This window comes from Eretmochelys imbricata, chromosome 8 (assembly GCF_965152235.1).
Source record: "Eretmochelys imbricata isolate rEreImb1 chromosome 8, rEreImb1.hap1, whole genome shotgun sequence".
In the NCBI taxonomy this organism is placed as follows: Eukaryota; Metazoa; Chordata; order Testudines; family Cheloniidae; genus Eretmochelys; species Eretmochelys imbricata.
Window position 1 is genome coordinate 42193113 of NC_135579.1, and position 15229 is coordinate 42208341.

Here is a 15229-nt window from a genome sequence, read left to right on the forward strand (position 1 = left end):
ACTTGATTTGCTAGAGGTTATGCTTCTTTCTATTTTCCATCAGTAGGATTTAACTTCTAATTTTTAAAGGATGACTTTTTAACTCTGTTTTTACCATGGTGGCATTTTTTTTTTTTTTGGTCTGCCCTTTTTAAAAAATTTGAGATTCTTAATTTGAGCCTCTATTGTGTTTTTAAAAAGTTTCCATGCAACTTGCAGACATTTCACTCTTGTGAATGTTTCTTTTAATTTCCATTTAACTTGCTTCCTCATTTTGTGTAATTTCCCTTTCTGAAGTTAGAGGTTACTGTGGTGTTCGTCTTTGGTATTTTTCCCCCCCCTCACAAGGATGTTAGTTTAATTAATTATATTATGGTGCTATCACTGTATGGTTCAGTTACAGTAAAACATGCCAAGAATGATCATTCATGGGAGTTAGCAAGTGGTCACTTGTTAGAGGTGGTCTCTCTTCAAAGGTTTACTGTAAAATGGACACTTATACCATGTACTCAAAGACTACTATTGGTAACAATGTTTCAGATTTAATTTGAATTGCCTTTTAAATGAACATTACATACACTATACCATACAGTACTGTACTATGGATTTATTAATACAGTAGTACAGTATAGAAAAGTACACAGTTTTTCAAATGGGAGCTCCTGACCCAAAAGAGGGTTGCAAGCCTATTGTAGGGGGGGTCATGGTATTGCCACCCTTACTTCTGTGCTGCCTTCAGAGCTGGGTGGCTGGAGCGTGGCAGTTGCTGGCCGGGCACCCAGTTCTGAAAGTAGCATCGCCACCAGCAGCAGCACAGAAGTAAGGAAGATTGGTTTCTCCTACAGGTTTGTTTTTATGGATAGGAGTAAGAAAACGTGGTCGCTGGTTGCAGATGACAGGTCGTCACTCTTCATAGTTAAATTATAGGGGGAAAATGTTCCATGGCCTCTGCAAGTAGTTGCTCATGAAAGGTGGTTGCTAAGGCAGATTGGACTGTATATTCACCTCTTGGACCAGATTCTGTGCTCCACTTAGGACTAAATCAAGAATTGCCTCTTCCTCTTGTGGGTTCCAGGACTAGCTGCTCTAAGCAGCAGTTAATAGAGTGTCTAGAAACTTTCTCTGCATCCCATCCTGAGTTGATATGTTCCCAGGCAATATAGGGATAGTTGAAATCCCCCATTATTACTATTGAGGTTTTTTAAAATTTTTATAGCCTCTCTAATCTCCCTGAGCATTTCACAATCACCATCCTGGTCAGCAATATATTCCTACTACTATACTTTTATTATTCAAGCATGGAATTTCTATCCCTAGAGATTCTATGGTACAGTTTGACTCATTTAAGATCTTTACTATATTTGACTCTATGCTTTCTTCACATATAGTGCGTCCCCCCACCCCCATCACGACCTACTCTATCATGCCTATATATATTTTTACCCTGGTATTACCATATCCCATTGATATCTCATCCTTCCACCAAGTTTCTAGGGTGCCTAGTAGATCAATACCCTCATTTAATACCAGGCCTGCAAGTTCACTGATCTTAGTATTTAGACTTCTAGCATTTGTACACAAGCACTAATACATTGTCACTTTTTAGTTGTCTGTCCTCTATGTGATGTAATTGAATGAGACTTTCATTTGACTTTCTCTTCAGTTCTCCCTGTACTTTATCAGCTTCTATCCTCTCCTCTTTACTAGAATACAAAGAATCCCCTGTAATAAATCTGCCCCAAGGGATGTCTCTGTCAGAACCATGTGCTCCTCCGTACCTGTCACCTTTCCCCCAGCCCTTAGTTTAAAAACATCTTTACAACCTTTTTAATTTTACATGCCAGAAATCTGGTTCTATTTTGGTTTAGGTGGAGCCCATCCTTCCTGTATAGGCTCCCCCTTTCCCAAAAGGTTCCCCAGTTCCTAATAAATCAAAACCCCTCCTCCCTACACCATAGTCTCATCCATGCATTGAGACCATCCAGTTCTGCCTGTCTAACTGGAACTGGAAGCCTTTCAGAGAATGCTCCCATGGAGGTCCTGAACTCCAATCTCTTATCTACCCCTAAATTTGGCCTCCAGGACCTCTCTCCAATCCTTCCCTATGTAATTGGTACCTACATGTTCTGTGACCACTGGCTCCTCCCCAGCACAGCACATAAATCTGTCTAGATGTCTGAGAGATGTGCAACCTTTGCACCTGGCTGGCACTTCACCATGTGGTTCTCCAAGTCATCACAAACCCAGTTATCTGTATTTCTAAAGATCAAATTTCCCCCATAACTATTACCTGTCTTCCTATTAACTGGAGTTCCCTCTCTTGGAAGGGTGTCCTCAGTGAGGGAAGATACCATGACATTATTGGGAAGAAGGGTCCCAACTACAGGGTCATTGCCTTCTGCTCCAGCTTGATGTTCTCCTTCCCTGAGACTTTCACCCTCCTCAACAGCACAGGCTGTCAGACTGGGGGTGAGACCTGCTCTACTGGGTCCTGGAAAGTCTCCTATGTACATCAGTCATCTTCAGCTCCTCTGGTTCAGTACTCTGGTCTCTCAGAACCCCTACTCGGTCACTGAGGGCCATGAGCTGCTTGCACCAAATGCACAGTACACCACCTGCCTCTATACTTAATTGCATACTCAGTTGTCTGTGTATTGTAGGTTAAAGTGTAGTTGACCAGTCTGTAATGTATAAAGCACTTTATCTTTTCTTCTCCTGATGCCCAGGGAGCTTCTTTACTGCACACTGACATATTCTGGTGGCTCCAGTCTGTGGTATGCACCCTTAAACAGCTTATGTTGGTTAATATTCCCAGTTGCTCTCTCTTTGTTAGTTATGTATCCCTGGATTACCTGTTCTATTCATTCCCTCTGGAGCACCTGGCACTGGCCACTGTCGGAAGACAGAATACTGGGCTAGATGGACCTTTAGTCTGACCCAGTATGGTCATTCTTATGTTCTTAATATGATTGACTTCTCTAAATTTTTTGGTTCCAGTAACCCAAGTTTATACACAGATGAACTCAGTTTGTTCACAATGTGATAGGGACCAAGCCATTGCTGAAACAAGTTATGCTTCGGCACAGGCTATGACAGACATGGGGCCTGGTTTTCTATTCTTTAATTTTTCTTTTACACATTTATTAAAATTTTTGCTGTTTGTTTTGAGTTTCCTAGTTCATTAGCACATATACCTGTTTTAGATGCTTTTGCAGTTTTTGCATAAAGATGTCTTTTTTTCCTTAACATGTGCATTACTAGTTTTCCATAATAAATATAGTGCTTGATGCCAAGATAGTGCTCACAATGTTCTGAGATTAATTGCACTCCTCCCTATCTACCACCAGGGCACTCTGTTTTAGCAAGAAAGTTAGCAACAATTTTTATCAAGGTTGTTAGTTAATTTGTATGTTATAGCTATTCAACTTAATTTTAAAGCACAAACTTTTATAACAATACATTGTTAACACAGCACAAAACAGCATAAAAATTAAAGCAAAATGAAGTTTAAATGAAATTTGATAAATTCTTGGTAAATTCTTATGACATTTACTTGTGCTTGGGAGAGAAATCTGCTGAAATTTATTAGGCTAACTTTAACATTATGCAACATAATGAGAATTAGTTTAAACACTTGGTTATTAAATTTAACTATTTTAATATTTAATAAAGGTGCAACTAAGTTTATAACAAAATTATGATCTTATTAAATGTTTTTGCATTAATATTGAGACCTTTTCCCCACAGTTTTAAAACATTTTGTTTGCAGTTGAATTTGAGGCAGAAATATATACATATTTATAAACAGACCCCATTTTGAACTTTGCAGAAAAACTGAAGTGGTATTATGAAGTGCAACCATAATATCAAAACAGTACCATTAATGTTAAACACTTTTATAATTATGTGTGCAAAATTGATTTTGTTGCAACAAAACTGAAATATATAGTAAAATAAAAGCAAGAATAGTCACATGACACACAGGATAACATGACATATAGGATTACTTACAATTAAAGACAGTGCCAAAATTGTTAAATATACAAGATGAAGCATTAAAAGTTACTATAGTAAGGTATGCTACAAAATAAAAATTAGGCAGATTTTTTTTTTATTTAAAAACTTAATTGATTAAAATCCCATTAATTTGTCAAGGCAACTTACATTACTTTACAATATGCTTATTTTAAGAATACTACTATACAGAAATAAGAAATCAATATGTATTCATTAGTGTCTAGTTAAAGAAAAAAAGCAGTTTTAGGATCAAAAGCAGAGTTAGCATTCTGTTGCTTGGCAACGATATTTTTAGGTATTGAATTCCAGAAGGGTTAAAATTCATTTTACTGAATTTATTTAAAGTAAAGCTTTTACCTTTGGCATTTTGGTAATTTTGTTTCTTTTAGTTTGTCTCTTTCTCAAACAGGAATTTCTGTAATAATTATCACTTAGTTTTTAAATTGCAGGAAGGGAAGTGACAGAATCGATAAAGGAAAGGAAGTAAGCACAAGCCAAGGGATAACTAACTAATTCTGGTAGGGCATTTCAAAGCAGACAGCAGCAGTGAGTTCAGCAAACTGAGCCAAGTGAAGAATACAAAAGAAAAGGAAGATTTGGACAGAGAAAGGACAAAAACTAGAACCAAAAGTAAAAATATTAGAGAAGTTATATCATCAGCTGGGAGAGGAGTGGTTCTGTGCATTAGAAGCAGGGGAGGGCTGAGAGCCAGGACCTGTTCTTTATCCTGGCTTCAGGAAGAGCATGGGGATTGCTACCTGTGCCTGCAAAACCTGTATTTGTTTCCAAAGTGCCTGCTGCTTTTGTCTGTACTCCAAATTGTTTACACTAGTGCCCTTTCTTGCTTTGGATAATAGACTGCGTGTCGCTGTATAAACAGCCATTCCTTTCTGCTTTGTCTTCTCCCTTTTTTGCCTTTTCCCTCCATCTCCAATTTAAACAAAATTACATACATGACTCAATGGATCACTTTTTGGATTGCCTTTAATGTGACCAAATCACTGCTATGGTCTTTTGTACTGTATGACAACATGCTTTAAAACATCCTGTTTCTCCCTTTCATTTGCTATGGCTTATTTTTATATGTCTACCTGGCGTTTTAGCACAAAATAGTGTTCTGTTGCCAGTAGTGGCCACTTAGCCTTTGCTTCATCTGGGTATTTTGCACAGAAAACATTTTACTTAATCTTTAAATATTCTTAAAAATATGGCTTTATGCCCAGAAGGCAGTTTTTGCTTTCCATAATCTGTTAACCAGTTATTTGCCAAAGTAACAATATAATTTTTCCCTGATTTAGCGAGGACCCCCAAAGTCCAATCTCTGAGACTGATACTCCAAATCCAACTAGCTAGCTCATGACCTCAGGACAAATGGGTTTGACTAATGCTTGACTAATGTCCCCTGGTCTTGTTTGCCAAATTGATTGATTTTTAATGGTATAACCAATTGATTTGACTACACTTACAGCTCATTATTAAGGGCTTATGTGCACTTAAAATGCTATAGCCACACCACTGTAATGCTTCAGTCCAGACACTATATATGCCAACAGGTGGGATTCTCCCATCAGCATAGGTAATCCACCTCCCAGAGAGGCAGTAGCTAGGGTGACAGATCAATTTAACAACTCCACTCAAGGGGGTGGATTTTCCACTCCCAACTGACATAGTTAAACCAACCTAATCCTCTTGAGGTAAACCATGCCTAAGAATGTTCAAGGGACCAACTGAACAAGCCTAGCCAAATTTATTGCCTAAAGACAAAAAACAGTACAATACGAAGCAGAAACATACATACCCTCCTTCTGGGAAGCAATTCTTCTCTCTCAGCATGTTCACCTTTCACAGAAGGTGTGCTTCAAAGATATGCCCTCAAACCCACTTCTGTTTATAGTGTGATTGTTACAAGCTAAATGACCCATGCACATCCAGTTAAAGTTTAAATTTAACCTACTAGTTTGTGCCAGCTTTGTCCTTGGTACCTCCCTATACTTTTCCATATCTTGTTCTGAATATTACATTGCAAGTGTTGATGAGCCAGGAAAGTACTCCCTAACTGCACTTGATACAAGGTATATATGCAGCTTTGCTTTGACAGGTTTCCTATTTTCTAATGCCAAAGCTGACTTCAGCTTTGCAGTGTTGTGGGATACTTGACATAGGTGAACAGAACTGTGGGAAGAGCATAATACAATCAGTTAACATAACTTCCCAACACCCAGATACATTAATACCATGCACATAAAACCTAGTAATTTAGTGTACACAAAGCCAAAACAGATGTACTAACAAAATGATGACCCTAAAAAGGCAGAATGTGGACAGTGACATTGATCCTATTTGATTTTAAAGATAAGATTTATGAACCTCTCCTTGTACCATTAAAAACCCTTCAGCATGTACAATTGTTTATTATTTTATACACTTAAAAAAATGCCCATGCTTAAAGTGTGGAGAGCAATACCACATCTGTACTTAACTTCAGGGGACTGACTAGATGGTCTCTATTTTAATTTAAAACAATGTGCCACAAGCCAGTAAATTCAGAGGACAAGACCAGTCCCTACCATTTACAGCTACAACCTTCATTTGTTTGGATTCACAGATGAAGTCACAAGCTATGCTGGGTCTGCTGGCTTCCTGCAGAAGAGTCTAAACACTGTTCTTCACCCGCTCATGGATTCCATTCTCATCTATGATCAACAGGGCATGAAATTCTTTGTTTTCCACATACTTTTCCAGACCCTAAAAGGAGAAAAATAGCTGCTGTTAAGAAGCAGGTGACTACAGCCCAGTAGGTTTAGCAGCATTAAGAATGGCTCTACCTGCTAACTTAACCTAGATACTTAACTAAGTGGGGTGAGCAAATTAAAGTGAAGTTCCAGAGCAGAAAGCTTTGGTTAAATAGTTAATGCTCTGTGCCCATCCGCATGACAACCATTAACTAAATATTATAATCATCATCTTATCCAGTTGTAAGATACAAGGTTCTGCTTTGTCTGAATGAGTGGCTCTCAGCCTTTCCAGACTACTGTATCCCTTCAAGAGTCCGATTTGTCTTGCATACCCCAAGTCTTGCCTCACTTAAACTACGTGCTTACAAAAATAGACATGTCACAGCACACTATTACTGACAAATTGCTTATTTACCATATTATGAAAAATCAACTGGAATATAAACATTGTACTTACACTGAAATGTATAGTATACAGAGCAGTAGAAAAGTCATTGTCTGTATGAAATTTTAGTTTGTACTAATATCGCTAGTGCTTTTTCTGTAACCTGTTGTTAAACTAGGCAAATATCTAGATGAGTTGGAAGACTTCTGCATACCCCCATGGGTACACATACCACTGGCCTAAACAGCAGGGCTCCTAGCATCACAGCTCTGGGGGCATGTCCCATCTACCATGCTGCCTGAGGGTGGTTTTTCAGTGATTTCTCGAGGAGTTTGGGCAGCTCTGACAAAGGGCATGTATGCAGAGCAATATCTGCAGCAAGGTATTCTGGGAAGTCTTCCTGCACAAGGAGGAACGGCCAAGCCAGAAAATGTCTTGGGGCAGTCCCCATCTGCTCTGTGCCCAGTTGACCATATGGTACAAGTTACGTAAAGACGTGTCAACCTGGGCCACCTTGCCACCACGGTTCCCAGCCAAGTTTGGCCAATGCTGCTTAGAGCAAGCCACAGCAGTGACTGGTCACCAGCTCAGTTAAAAGGTAGGGTGGACAGGACACAAGAGGGAAGTTGTACTGAACTGATGAGTGTGTAATGCCAGCAGTCAAAGGGGCTGTCCTGTGGACTGAACTGGTTCTTTACAATAAGTGCCAGCTTCCGATTCGCTGAGCTGGTCTTAATGAAACTCAAAGCAAGGGCTCTAAGCTGCACTAGGAATGCAGCAATACTCCCTTCAGCTACTAATTTGTGGCCTACGTAAGAGTCAGCACCATGTACTGTAAGATGTTGCAGAATTTTGATGCATCCAGTTACAGTAGGACATACCAGTGACCTGTAAGACTGTTCTGATAAGGGGTGATATTTCCAGAAAGCCAAAGCATATCTGCCTGCTGAGCAGGCACACAAAGCAGACTCCCCTAGGCATGGGCAAAGTCAGGCCCTGAACAGACAAACAGTCCACCTCCAGAGCATCAAGGATGCACCTTGCCTAACTCAGTAAAGCCTGGGTAACCTCATAACAGGAGAAATTCTGGGAGTCTCTAACAAGCCAACTCTACCCTCCCCTTCTCTCTCTCCTCCCCCTTCAATTACAGAGCCTGCTCTGAGACAGATCATAACTTGCACAACCCACTCGGTCACCTGAAAACTTCATTAAGCTAGTCTACAAATGCATTTTCAGCTAGAAAGAAGGGGGTGGGGGGGAAAACTTACTTCTCCACCATAGGAGATGAGAGGAGAAATTTCACACTGAATGGGCAAGTCGTTAGCGTCCTTCAAACTATGGCAGAAAGAGAAAAGTCGTGTTAAACATGCTTTTAGTTGTGGTGACTATCAGTAAGAGCCCTGGAGAATTCAGCCCTTAAACGCCAGCAGCCTTCCAGGTGTAAGCAGCTGCACTTTGTATGAGCAAACTGTGTGTGTTCACTAGTCCCTGATGCCAATGAAAGGGGCAAGTGCAGTATACTAAGGAATGAACATGGCTGGTACTCAGTCACTGCCTTCCAATGCCTGGCTCGCTCACAGGTTCATCAAGCCTCAGCTGTGCATGCAGGATTGATGCTTGCTAAGCCTGAGACAGAGGCAGTGGCTGATTGGGGAAGACCCAGTGAAGTGACACAGTGTGATCCTGTTCTCTTGTTTCCGCATGATCAGCCCGTCCCCCATGTTGTATCAGACTGCTTGTCTGTAAGGGTGCATGAGGTGTAGCTGTTTCAGGGTGCCTCAGACTGTCTCTGGGGCATGCAGGGACTCCGGCCTAATGCCAGGGTTTTTCTTAGTCTAATTCAGAAGCTGGAGGTGTGTTTTATGCTGTAGGTGGTGCATGTGCTGTTGGAGTCAGAAGCAGCAAACAATTATGAGATGCATCTAAAGTTTTGCTAACCTTTTTAAAATTAAATTTCTTCCAGGAAGTCACATGAGATGGATCTGCGAGAGCTTCCAAAGCAGATTTTAGAAGATGGAACTGCGAGAGCTTCCAAAGCAGATTTTAGAAGGCTTTAAAAAGTACTGATCTCCTGTCCACTGCTGTCCCATATTTAGTCACCATTGAGTGGCTCTCAGATCCAGTTTACTCAATTTGTAATTATCACCCCTGTACCTGAAGGCTAGATACTACTTGGCATGAGTCAGGTGGTAGAAATGCAGTCCTCAAGCAGTCCCACATCTGACTCGTCTACAGTTAAAATGCTATAGCTGTACCACTGTAGTGCTCCAGGGTAGACATTACCTATACCAATGGAAGCTCTTTTCCCATTGGCGTAGGTAAGCCACCTGAGAAACAGTAGCTAGGTCAACATCCATCCACCTAGTGCTGTTTTCACAAGGACTTCGGTCAGCTTAACAACTCTGCTCAGGTTATGCCAACCTAATTTTCTAGTGCAGACTAGACCTAAATCAGTGAGGCTACTTCCAGAGCAAAGAGCTGTTCAACATGAGTTCAATGGCCGTATTCTCTGTTTTGTGTTGAACAATGCTAATTCTGGCAGTGGCAGTCATTACCGGATGCAGTGCAAGGGGGACAGAATCCCACTCTCTCTGGGAGGCAGCATGATCTGGGACTCAGGATACTCTGGTTCTATCACGAGCCGTGCCACTGGCCTGGTGGGTGACCCATGGGCAGTCCCATCATGTCTGCGCCTGTCTCCTGCCCCCCTTTGTTGTCTGGTTAGACTAAGACCTGCAGCAGGGCCTGGACTGGCTCACTACATTTGTACAGCACCTAGCACAACAGGTCCCTGATCTCAGCTGTGGTCTTCTAACTGTTTCTGTAATACAAATACCAACTTGTACTGGTTCTGCAGGGCAACCAGAATCATTAAGGGCTTTATATGAGAATTAAGTGGATTCTGGGTGATAGGAAACACAAGCACTAGACAGACTAAGCTCTCTGGACAGGGACGGATTTTTGGTGTTTGTACAGTACCTAGACCACATGGGTGTACCTTCTGGGTACTACTACAGTACAAACAGAAAGACCCCTCTTTAACCATACCCCATTTCAAAGCACAGCCAAGAGAGCCTCAGGAAATCTGTTTGACTCTGAAACTAGAACTCATGGCATCTCAGGACAGAAGTAGAGGGGGAAATATGCTGGAGAGGTTGGTAGAACGGGAAAAAGGATGTGGCCCTCTACATGTAAAGGGCCAGGACATAAGCATGTCAGACTCAGCAATTCCACTCTTTATGTGGCTGGGTACATGTAGGGCTATGCTGATTATTAAATGAGACCTCAGGAAGATCTAGCATATCTAGCAGTGTTCACAGTCATAAGCATGGCACTCTCTCCCATGCCTTAACGGTTATGTGGGAATGGAAAAGTTTGAATCCAAGCTGCTGGACAAGCTGACCAAAAAGTACTAGAGCGATGTTTTCCCTTCCTTTACTGATTTTTTTTTATCTTGCCCAGATTCACAATGACTGACCACCCTTATCACCTGACATAGATCAAGCAGTTAAGGGGGGGGGGGGGGGGGAGGGGGGTGTGTGTGTCTCTCTCTCTCTCTGTCCAGCTCTTAGCTCACAATCAAATACTCCATCTTCACTGAAGGTGGAGTGTCAGACACCAGCACAATCAGCGTGTTACTCCAGAGGGAATTCTGTGCCAAAAAAATTTAAAATTCTGCACACAATATTTTAAATTCTGGATATTTTATTTGTCAAAACACAAAATCACACCACTTATTTGCTGACAAGTATTACATTACTCAAATTAAAATGGTGTGATTGTTTTGACAAAATATGCAGAATAAAAATTTAACGTTTTGATGCAGAATTCCCTTAAGAGTATCAGGGTTCTGTGTAGCACCATCTGGGTGCAGGCAGCTCAGTGGAGGGGATCTGGATGCACAGGGGCTCACTGGGGGGTTCTGTGTGCAGGGGGAATGGAACTCTGCAGTGGAGTCCAGGTGAAGGTAGTTATGGCTCAGTGTGGGGGGGCAAGACTGGGGGAGGTGGGGGTGTCTGGGTGCAGATTGGGCTTCTGATGCATGGGGGCTGGGCAGCCAGAGGGAGCAGCTCCCCGTACAGTGACCCCTCCCCAAGTGGCTGAGGAGTCACGGGGCCAGGAAGTAGGGGAGGGGTCACTGTACGGGGAGCTGCTCCCCCTGTACACCCAACCCCTATGCAGCTGGACACCCCCTAAATCTCCCCCCCCAACCAAACCTTGCACAGACCCAAACCCCCACCCCACCAAGACTCACTCCCTGAATCCAGATTTCCCTGCCAAGCCCCCTGCAGGCTTCCTGTAGCTACAGAAGGTTTCTGGGGGTTGATCTGACCCTGCCCTGGCTGCTCTGTGCAGGGGAAGGGAGGGGGAACAGGAACGCTGCCTCAGTCGTCATACTCCTCCCCCTCTGGCAGACCCCTTCCTTCCCCGGGTGAAGATTTACCAAACAGACAAAACCATGCTGCCAGGGAGTGGTGAGTGAGCACTGGTGCAGCTTCTTTGCTTCCCCACAGAAAATGGTTTCTGTGGAAAAGCAAAGGGGGGGGGGGGGGGGGACGACTTAGGAGGAGGGACATGTTTCTGCATGTGCGCAGTGGCGCAGAATTCCCCTAGGAATGGCATTTAAAATGAATCACAGAAGCAAGCAGCAAGTCTGAATGACCACTGTCTCCTAAAGAGTTCAAGGCAGACCTTATCTCAAACACGTACAGGACAAGGCTCCTGTGGCAAATAGCCCCAATTCCTAACATTTTAAGGAAACGGTTTTCCAGTTAGTTTCCCTAGTGTGAGGCCTGAGATGAACACTGAAGAAGATGGTCTCCATTTATGGCTTGAAATACATAGACTCTCTGGAAGTACAAGTTCAAATGCCAGCCGATGGTAGCTAGAGTTCCAACCAGCCTCTGGTGCAGGAAGAACAGTTTGACAGAAGGCCACAATGAACCCGTGCCTACTTTGCAAGGCCCTGAAGAGCTCTCATGCCATTTTCACATGGTTCGCTCTCACCTATTCCCAGTGTGTATTGGATTCAGATCCACTTACTAAAGAGAGACAGCACAGCCACAGAAGGGAGCTGAAGTCTTTCCTGGCTCCTGCATCAGCAAAACTGTAAACCCAAATTTCAACTGCCAGGCTAAGTTCTGCCTCAAGTTACACCACTCAGTCTCACCGCTGAGAGGAGCAATAGGAATGAACGCACACAGGCCTGGACATGAGAGAGGTCCAGGCAAGAACACATGGAATATTATAAATCATTGATTTTGGATCTAGTGACCATGAGAAGCAACAGATACAGGATTCTTTAGCAGGACATGCTCTCAGTTTCCCCAGCATGCACCCTCGCTACCATTCTGTTAGTAGCTCCCAACCAGAAGCCAGTCACCATGAAAGCGGTGCACACCAACCAGTGCGAACTGCCACTCACCAGGCACTTGGCCTTGCAGTGAAATGCAGAGCCTGTTAGTACCTAAGTACAGCCCCATCACCATGCATGGCACACAGCCTGGCACTGGATATTTACTTGCAATTGACATCAGCTGTGATGGCATCTGGCTTTCCACTTGTGAAGCTGTTATGTGGGAATAAATAAGGGTTAAAGAGGACTGAAACAAACTGAAAGAGAACTAAACCAAGTTAGGAGGTAAAGCGGTTTGTCAGCCCCTTCCTGGAACCCCCTAGTAGTGATGGCTGTGGAGGAGAGCTGGTGAGAGGGATGGCCAGCAGCAGAGAGCACAATTGGCGGTGAGGATGCATAATTACTCTAGCTGCTCCTTAGGATAGGCTGTGTGGTGGAGAACTCTAGTAACCTCTTCACTGTATTGAACAAACTCAGCCCAACTGCCTGAGCTGGTCAGGAGCCAGGGGAGGGCAGCTCTCACCAGCAAAGTTGCATGCAGCTACCTTTAATGCAGAGGTCGGCCTACAGGAGACTAGCAATACAACACTGATCTTCTGCCCATAGCAGTGGCCTTGGACCACATGGCAGAGCTCCACAAGCCATATTTCACTTGTGGGTGGCACTCTGACCACTATTGAGTGGTGGCCAGCTAGTCATCAGCTCCAGGTAACAAGTCTGCACAGGCTCTTGGAGGATCTGTTTGCTGGTTACTGAATGGTTGCACAGTGGCTGGGAACTATTTGCTAATATTTTCTCTGATCTGAATCCATGGGATGAAAAGAATTCTCTTATGTACAGACAGACCAGCCACTACCCCCTACTCAAGTCAGGTGCTCAGCTGAGTAACAGAACTACGTCAACTGGACAACACAAGTCAAACACAGCCAAGCCTCTCCAGAAGGAACCTTTAAACCCTGAGGGCAGGAAGAGTACTTCCTGGTAGGACAGCCAATGGGGCTCTCTTGTGCTACCAAGACTAGATCGCAAACTGGGAATGTGATCTGCTCCCACCAGCCATTGAGATGGTAAAGGAGACTGCTCCTTGGGGATGGAGCAGGGGTAGGGCAGCTAACAGCAACTTACCGGGGAATCGCAGGGATACGGGTGCCATTTTCATCCACAAAGTGGCCCCCAGCATTGAGGACCCAGCAATGGTGCAGCGACATAAGGGCATGTCGGGCAGTGGTGGGGTTGTCTTTCCCATTCTGACTGTCTGCATTCTTCAGAGGAGAAAACTCATCTTCACGCAGCACTTCATACACCACAAACTGCCTGGAGTGGGGATAAGGCAGGAATGGCTTGGTGTCAAAGAGAAGAGCTTTGCTACAGATTCCCTTTATTCTTGCTTGTCTGGAGTTGGAAGGAAGCCTCCCTGCTTCTCTCCATCCCAGAGACTTGCCAGCAGCCAGCAGCACAGATAATGCCAGTGGCCTCACAATTGGCTCCTCGGGGCCGAGATACTGCACCCACTCAGTCTGGTCAGTCCATAGCCACCTAGGCCTTACAGCCCTGAGCCTGTCTCCTGCTCCGAGCGTGGGGAGTAACACACATTTTTCTTGTTGCTGGAGGTGGCTTTTGTCAGTCCAGAGACCAATCTGCTCTGACAAGAGCTCCATGATTCAGGCTGTGCCCAACAGAGGGTGTGGCCAAGATGGCTGGCAGTGCCTCAGAGGGAGTTAGAGAAGCTTCTCATCCCAATTCCAGGAAAATGGCCTACCTCAGAAAGAGTGTTTCTGGTCCCACTCCCTAACCTGAGGCAGGGAGTGACAGCAGCTCACAATGGGAGACCATGTGGGGGCCAGAGCAGGAAGCATAGAGCTTCCCAACCCTGCCCTGCTGCTTCCTCACTTGGCTAAAGGGCAGTGCCAAGTGCACCAGACAGGTGACAGGGCAGCTGCCAGCCTGCAACGAGGCAAACGAACAAACCAGGGAACGAAGACTGGACAGAACTGGGCACCAAAACTGGCTCTTGCAGCTGGACCCAGAATCCTTATATGTACCAGCCAGAGTCACCACAGTTAGCCCTCCCTGACACTGCTGAGAGCCACATCATCTGCATGTGACAGCGCAGCTTCCTACACGGTTTGTAATGGAATCCAGAGTGTAACTCTGCACTGGGGAGGAGCCCTCTAACCAAGCCATGTTGTCCTTGTTGGGAGACCGCAGCCGCCAAGCCAGCCGGGTCCATGCTGGGTTATAGCATACCAACACCAACACAGTAATTGCCAGTAGCACCTAGCATGTCCTGCTCCTCCTTTGAGCAGCCCCGGGAAGAGGCTATTGCAGTATTCTACCACCTGAGTAACAAGCAGCAGCGCCCAGGGCATACTTGGCAAACTGGAAGATGTCAAAGACGAACTTCTCCATCTTGATGCCATTCGGTTTGTCTGGCTTGACCAACTGCCCACTGGTGATGTCCACGTATGGAATCTTCTTCTGGGCCACATGGTGCTTCAGCTGAGGTTCATAAATGCTGGCAGGGCAAGAAAGAGGAATCAAAACCTCCTACAGTTAGAAAGCACGTTCTAGCCACCACTGTCCTCCAATCATTCTGGTCCAGGAGCAGCTGGGAGGGGGTGTATTGTCCTCCCAGCTGCTTCTTCTTTTGGTTGCCCAGCCACCTGCACTTTGCTTACCCTATGGCCAGAATACAAAAAACTAAACTCCCTACAACCTGCCCTCCTCCTGCTGTTGGTCCCCCATTTGATGCCCCCT

General features: G+C 44.2%; 1 protein-coding gene across 3 annotated transcripts in view; it reads right to left on the bottom strand.

Annotated features, from left to right (window-relative positions):
• Window positions 1–412: 412 nt before the first annotated feature.
• Window positions 413–15229, bottom strand: part of UAP1 (UDP-N-acetylglucosamine pyrophosphorylase 1) — a 36300-nt gene continuing 21483 nt past the window's right edge. The window contains exons 6-10 of one of the 3 annotated variants that reach the window (XM_077824086.1): window positions 14844–14987; window positions 13598–13786; window positions 12638–12685; window positions 8385–8451; window positions 413–6741 (exon numbers count right to left, since the gene is read on the bottom strand). In XM_077824086.1, the coding sequence (XP_077680212.1) occupies window positions 6649–6741; window positions 8385–8451; window positions 12638–12685; window positions 13598–13786; window positions 14844–14987 (541 nt within the window). In that variant the 3' untranslated portion in view covers window positions 413–6648. Of the gene's footprint in view, window positions 6742–8384; window positions 8452–12541; window positions 12686–13597; window positions 13787–14843; window positions 14988–15229 lie in introns of all 3 variants that reach the window. The other 2 variants (XR_013346849.1, XM_077824087.1) reach the window with 2 other exon arrangements.